The sequence below is a fragment of the Zootoca vivipara genome, chromosome 3 (genome assembly GCF_965207765.1).
Source record: "Zootoca vivipara chromosome 3, rZooViv2.hap1.1, whole genome shotgun sequence".
Taxonomy (NCBI): domain Eukaryota; kingdom Metazoa; phylum Chordata; class Lepidosauria; order Squamata; family Lacertidae; genus Zootoca; species Zootoca vivipara.
In genome coordinates, this window is record NC_142586.1 from 95,303,176 (window position 1) to 95,310,788 (window position 7,613).

General features: G+C 46.1%; 1 protein-coding gene across 1 annotated transcript; it reads left to right on the forward strand.

Moving 5' to 3' along the window:
• Positions 1-864: 864 nt before the first annotated feature.
• Positions 865-6,460, forward strand: SLC30A1 (solute carrier family 30 member 1). The gene is made up of 2 exons (XM_035111277.3): positions 865-1,639; positions 5,248-6,460. The coding sequence occupies exons 1-2, from the start codon at positions 1,042-1,044 to the stop codon at positions 6,144-6,146; spliced, it is 1,497 nt and encodes a 498-aa protein (XP_034967168.3). The 5' UTR covers positions 865-1,041; the 3' UTR covers positions 6,147-6,460.
• The last annotated feature ends 1,153 nt before the right edge of the window (positions 6,461-7,613 follow it).

The following is a 7,613-nucleotide window of genomic DNA, read 5'->3' on the forward strand; positions in this document are numbered from 1 at the left end:
TGACGCATACAGGGACAACGCTACTCGGGAACCGTTGCCCTTAGGTGCTGCGAAGGGGAAGAGTGCGGTGTATCGCGTGCGCACTGACAGGTTCACACATGCCCAGCGCCCTCCTCACATTCGCCCCGTGTCCGGGCGCGGTTGCCAAGAGCGGGAGGGTCAACCTGTCAGTATCGCCGAGGCGGAAGGGGAAGCTCGGGCCGGGTGTAAAAGAGCCGCTGTGAGGTAAATGCCGCCGCGTTCCACTGGTGGGCCGTGTGGAAAACCGGGGCGATGCGCGCGGGTGGGAGGGGCGAAGGAGGAAGAAGGCTCTTCTGTTCCTTCAGCGCAACCACGTTTTGCACCAGTCCCGAAAAAAATGACTCTTTCGGAGGCGGAGGCAGAACGGAGCGAGGAGCGGAAAGCGAAGGCTGATAGGCTGCCGTACACCGCGACTGACCGCGTCCCCCCCAATCGAAACCAGCGCCACGCCCCCCGAGGCCGCGCCCCCGCCCCCTCCAGACGAAGCCGAAGGTTCGGCGGGCGAATCGCAAAGCCGCGTATAGGCGTGGCGGTTGGGACTGGTCGCAAGGCCGTTTCGGTGCCAATCAGCTCGCGGGGAGGCGTGACCGATCCACGCCCGGTTGCCGGGGCCGCCGCCAATGAGCGAGTCTGCTAGGTGGGCGGGCCCTCACGGCGGGCGGCGTGGTTGCCGGGAGCCGTCGCCAATGAGGAGGCCCCGAGTGGGCGGGCCCGCGCGGCGGGCGGCTCTGGGGTTCCGTGTGGAAAGGAGTGCGAGGGGGTTCGGGTGCAAAGTTTAGTTTCAAACCGTCTGCAAAGAACGGCGGTGCCGCTGCCTGCTGGTCCTCATTCGAACGCGGCGGCAGACGGAGGCGGCGGCCGAGGAGAGCGGAAGCAAAGAAGCCGAGGCGTCGACAGCCTGAAGCGGCCGAGGCGCAGTCGAAGAGCCGCCGGCTGCCGCTCCATCACCTCCCTCGGCTACAGCGGCGGCTTCCTGGGCGCCGCCTGGTTCCTGCCGGGTCTCCTCCGTCTCGGCTGAGGATGGGCGCGGAGCCTCCGGTCCGGCGCCGGTATGGGTGCCGCCGGGCGCGCCTGATGTGCATGCTGGCGCTGACCTTCCTGTTCTTCGTGGTGGAGGTGGCGGTGAGCCGGGTGACGGACTCGCTGGCCATGCTGTCGGACTCCTTCCACATGCTGTCGGACGTGATGGCGCTGGTGGTAGCGCTGGTGGCCGTGCGCTTCGCGGAGCGCACCCGCGCCACCAAGAAGAACACCTTCGGCTGGGTGCGCGCCGAGGTGATGGGCGCGCTGGTCAACGCCGTCTTCCTGACGGCGCTCTGCTTCACCATCCTGCTCGAGGCCGTCGAGCGCTTCACCGAGCCCAACGAGATCAGCCAGCCCTGGGTGGTCATCGGCGTCGGCGCCGCAGGGCTCCTCGTCAACGTCCTGGGGCTCTGCCTCTTCCACCAGCACGGCGGTGGCGGAGGAGGCCACGGGCATTCGCACGGGGGACGAGGAGGGGGCCAACGAGGCCGGAGCAAGGCAGAGCAGCCTCTCGGAGACCGGCAGAAAGAGGAGGAGACCAACACCCTGGTGGACAATTTCGGCAGCTTCAATGGAGTCAGCCTGGAGAAGCTAGGTGAGCTGGGGGGGAGAGGTGGGCGAGCAGGCCTCCCCTCTGCCCGGGGATGGCTGGCTTCTCTCACGCATCCCCCCAAATATGAGCGGTACCCGGAAGCGGTCCGAGCCTCCATAATATTCCAACTAAACTGATGGCCTGGCAATATTTCTAGTCTGCACAAGAGCTTGTAAGCAACACTTCTAAACAGACATTTGCATTCTGTAGGTTCAAAGATAAAATGAAACTGCCCTTTCATAAGGAATTGCACACTTCATATCTCATAGTTGTGGTGATAGTTGTCATCGGGGCATAATATGCTTCCTTGGTTGCATTTAAAGACCTGGCAAAAGAGGAAGTGCTTCTAGCTACTGGAAACCAATACCATGCAAAGGCTTTGGGTGTAGATCAAGGAATGTCAAGGAGCTCATTCTCCCCATCAGGAATGTTGGGAAGGCAGTTAACAGAAGCTGCTGCAGCACCCATTCGTTATTCTGTTCTGTTTTATGGAAGGAGCCCTTTGTACAGAACAGGAACACACCTTACTTTATAGAATAAGTACTGTACCTTGAATTCCCTACATGAAAGCCACCAACATTTCACAATCTTTGCTGGTTGGCATTAAGCTTTCGCAGAATGCAAGGAAAGGAACTACAGCAGTGCTTTTCAAATTTCTTACCTTTAGAGCCCCCTTCCCAAGATGTCTGCTGAGACAACCCAGCATGTCTGTCTTTGAACCTTGCAGAGGAGTCTGATGCAAATTATAAAGCAAGTAAGTCAGGGCAGGCATGCCTTTCACCCCCCTTTAATGAAAAGTATGACTTTAGGAACCATAAATTCCTGTGACCATGCACAGTAGTGGTGGGAAAGCTGTTACAGAGGAAGTTACTGCTGTTAATGTTCTTGCCCAGGTGTCAGCAACCTTCTTCAGCTCTGGGCCGGTCCACCATCCCTCAGACCATGTGGTGGGCCAGACTATATTTGGGGGGGGGATGAACGAATTCCTATGCCCCACAAATAGCCCAGAGATGCATTTTAAAGAAAAGCACACATTCTCATGTAAAAACACCAGGCAGGCCCCACAAATAACCAAGAGATGCATTTTAAATAAAAGGGCACATTCTACTCATGTAAAAACACGCCAATTCCCGGACCGTCCATGGGCTGAATTGAGAAAGCAACTGGGCTGCATCCGGCCCACGGGCCTTAGGTTGCTTACCCCTGTTCTTGCCACTGAGTAACCCTTGGGCTTCCCAGAACAGTTCTGACAACTAAGGTACTACAACCAGCCTTCTTTCTTTTACAGCTTGATGAAGGAAACTTTATATCCTATAGCACAGTTTGGGCTCATGGGGAAATCTGCACATCCCACTATGTAAGGGTTAACATGTTGCATTAAAGTGGACAGAGTAGCAAAGCTCACAGGAAGCTACAGTTTCTGTTAACTGCCTTCCCAACATTCCTGATGAGCAGAATGAACTCTGCTGACATTCCTGATCTACGCCCAAAGCCTTTGGATCGTATTGGTTCCAGTAACTAGAAGCACTTCCTCTTTTGCCAGGTATTTAAATGGAACCAAGTTGCAATAGGAAGCATATCCATAGGTGACAGTGATCATGACTATGGATGTGGGATGTAAAATTCCTTATGAAAAAGCAGTTTGTTTTATTTCTGATCCTACAGAATACAGTGTCTGTTTATAAGTGTTGCTTACAGCTCTTCTACAGACTTGAAATATTGCAAAACCATCAGTGTAGTCAGAATATTAAAGACCTATTCAGCCCGATATAATTTCCTGGGATCGTACCAAAATAAAAGTGGAGTGGTACAAATGTTTACATTGTTGCTTGTTGCTATGTCAGCTGAACTACTTCGCTCTGATTTGGTATTCTTGTTTAATTCTGTTTTCATTAAAGCTTTTATCATTAGTAATTTGGTTTTTGTAAAACAATGAAAATAAAGGCCCTATGTATTTGAAAAGTCATCTCTTAATTTCAGGCCACTGGAACTCATAATTGATCCTAGCAACATCTCAGATGAAAGAACTTCTTATATACTGTAGAAATAAATGGGAATCTATGGCAATACGCTATATTTAATATAATTTTAGTTTATGCCAGTAAATTATTTTAGGCCTCTATTTCATGTTTTAATAGGGAGTCAGTGATAGGATAATAGTCAGGCAGCATATTATGACAGCTGGTAGGATCTGGCCAAGTTGTTGTATGGCGAAGTTCCCTTTCATAGAGAAGTGGGCCAACTTCTCTCTTTCTGTCTCTATAGGGTGAATGTCTTATTTCTATAGCCCACCAGTCATCCTCAGTATTGACACCTAGGTAGGACACTGTTGCTCCTCTAGGGCTGTATGTGGCCTAGAGTTTTCCACCGAAGCTAGTCCATACAGTTGAAGGATGATTAGCTGTCAACAGACTACACAGCTATATTTCCTTTACTGAACTGCAAGTGAATGGAATTGAATACATTTTTTAAAAGTTATGCCAAGCATGGCAAACCTTGTATGTCCTGCCCCAGGTATAGTAAGGATTTTAAGTTGAACGTAAGTTTGCAAAATACTAGTGGGGCATAAACTTAGTCTGGCAATAGTTGGAGGTGATAAATGTTAGGTCCGGCGGGGCAAGACTATCACAATTAGGCAATATACTGGCTTACCGGTATTCACTGAGCTTTATTGCTTAGTGCAAAACAGGAAGAAGGATTTATTGAATAGTTCCTATAGTTGCAGGTCATGAAGCCTAAAAGTGTTGTATCGGTGTGCTTAGTTCATATCTTAAGCATATACCTGTTAGCAGACCTTGACTTTCTGCTACTTTTAAAAGCTGTCTTCTTTTTTTAGTATGCGTGAACGTAACTCTTGAACTCACTTGAGGATGCTACTTCTGGGACTTGTAAAGTACATTATATAGGTGGAGTTTACCTGGTGAAACAAGTGTGGGAGTTGTGATGGTTTCCAGTTCTACCGGTTATATTGGTGAAATCACCAGGCAAAATTTTGCTCACAGTCGATATCCATGAGTGAATATCTCAAAAACTTTTTGCAGTTCGCAAAAAGAAAAATCTCCTTTGATGTAATGGGTGGTTTGTATCGGCAAACCCATTTGTATGATATTCCAGTGTGAGAACAATTGCCTGTGTCAAAAAGCTGCAGAGAGGTTTCTCTAAACTATTAATATCTGGGACAGTCTTTTTTATTTGAATCAGAATTGAGGGCACACTTGTAAAGGAAGATGGGTGCATGTTTGTTTCAATAAAATTCAAAGTTTGGCTTTTGACTTCATATGGTCCTGACAGATGCCACTCTTTTTTGATAGACACCACCTGCCATTGCAGTGACATAGCTTCTCTGCCATGTCATTGTGGACATGTAGGCATGTATAAGCTGCTTCATATCCGTGACATGATATTTCATGGTAGTGGCATATTTCAACTGATGGTACCTGTTGTGCAGACTGGAGCTTTATTTTTTTGGAAAATATGAAATTTCTCTCCCCATTCCTTACTGCACACTCCCCTCCTCCAAATATTATATTGTCCCCAATATTGCTAGCAGTCTGTTAACCCACCCCACAAGGCTTCCTATCCATGTAAAAATGTTGCTCTTGTGTTTGCAGGTGATGGGGCAAAAGAGAATCAAATGGAACTTCAGCCAAATGGGACTATTGATAATGACACCTCTCTGGACATAGAAGCGGACGAAGATACTAGTGGTCAACTCAATATGCGTGGAGTTTTTCTTCATGTTCTTGGAGATGCCCTGGGCTCAGTTATTGTTGTGGTGAATGCTTTAATATTTTACGCTTACTGGACTCCTTGCCCTAAGGATGGGCCTTGTATTAACCCATGTATCACTGACGAATGTGCAGAAAACATTACTCAGTTGTCTAGTAGACTGAATGAAACTCAGATATGGAACATTCCTGTAGCTGGTCCCTGCTGGGTTCTATACTTAGATCCTGCATTGTGTCTCATAATGGTTTGCATTCTGCTCTATACAACTTACCCACTTCTTAAAGAATCCGCCCTTATCCTTTTGCAAACTGTTCCGAAACAAATTGATATTCGTTCTTTAGATGCGAAACTCCGCAAACTGGAAGAAGTTGAAGCTGTCCATGACTTGCATGTTTGGCAGCTGGCAGGAAGCAAGATCATTGGCACTGCTCACATTAAATTTAAGGACCCAGAAACGTACCTGAAAATTGCAAAGGATATTAAAGAGGTATTTCATAATGAAGGGATACACGCAACAACCATACAGCCTGAGTTTACTATTGGAGAGGCTGTAACCAAATGTGAACTTCCCTGCAGAACCCAGTGTGCTCCGAAGCAGTGTTGTGGAACTACGGAAAAGACTACTGCAAAGAAGACCGACAAGTCCCCTTCCGTTTCTATTTCTTTCTCTGAAATAGCCACTGACTCTTCACAACACAAAACCAGGAGGACTAAATCAGAGTGTTTGTCTGCTGTAAAGCTTGGGGAAGATCCTAACAAACAGTTTGAATCGTCTTTGTAATTCCCAAAGTTGTGCTGAGTGAAGTCTGGATTCAACCACAGGTTGATTTTGAGAAGACTACCATTAAAGAGACAAGTTGCAAAGTATTGTAATTGTTGAAGTCCCTGTTCTGGTCACAATACTTAAATCTAGGCTGCCTGTTTGAAAGGATATAATTGTGCCGTCCCAACACAATATGTGCTTGTGTTAACTTTTAGTTGAATTGCACCGAAAAGTTTACCGATGCTTCAACAACTCTGGAGAACCAGTATCAACATTTCTGCCAAGATGCTGCTTTTTTTTTGATTAAAAATTAAAATTGAGTTCTTCAGCAACCCATTTCTCCATTTGGAAATCAGTATGTGTTAGAGAAATCCAGGAAGAAGCCTTTCTGCTTATTGTGTGTGTGAATGTGAATGTTTTACAAACCATAAAGAAAGGAAGCCAAAGTTGGCAGAATTATTTTTTTAAGGTAGACTATTTGAGGAATTTCCCCCCTTATATATGAAAAAGTGAACCCTATTTCATGTAGGTTATACTCCATAGTATTAGTAGTAGCATCTTAAAACATATCTAGTACTGGTTGATTAAAAAAACAAACCCTGTTTTTGTGTTGTACTGGGGGCCTAATGAAAAATGGCTGCTTTGAAAATAGGATTTGTAAAAGATATGCATATCCACATGACTGTAAGGATAACTTTTAATACAGAAATTTACCAGTCCTTTTAAAGGCATCTCAGTTTGTGCATTCCCCAGTTGTATAGGTTTAAGAATTTTTTAAGAACACCTTTCTTTCAAGAAAATTTATGCCAGAACTAGAAACAACTGATATTTGTCATTGCAGTGTCATCTATGGCTTGCCGAAATGGAAGGGTTAATATTGTCTGGATTACATCTAGTTTTGAGTTAAAATAATGTTTTTTACTTTTTTAAAAAAACCACAGAATTTAGCAGTTTATAAACATTAATATGTTCTCATTTGATGTATTTCATGATGAGCCATTTTACCCAGTGTGCAGCTGAAATGCATTATTTTTAACACGATACAGGCAGCTGCTTCATGAAGCAACTGCTGCTTCAAATCAATCAATCTCAACCTGGTGCCTTCTAGATGTTTTGAACTGCAACTCCCCTCTGCTCCAACATGGCAGTGGCCCAGGGGTGATGAGTTTTAGTCCTAAACCACCAGGAGGGTATCAGGTTGAAGAAGGATGTGGCACACCTTGGCTAATTGTGACATGAGTGAGCTTTTAGATCCAGCTGTAAAGAAACCAGAAGCTTTCACGTTCACTTTTGATCAATTGCAGCTGTTCAGTTCATCCAAACAACATAATAATTAAATAAGATTTGGTTGAAACAAATCAACTTCAAACTATGGGTTATGAAGCAGGCTTGTTTCAACAAACCATAGTTTATCAACCGTTTAGGTTTTGGATATAATGGTGAATTATGCTCAATTGCAGCTAATAAAACAAAAACAAAACCGGA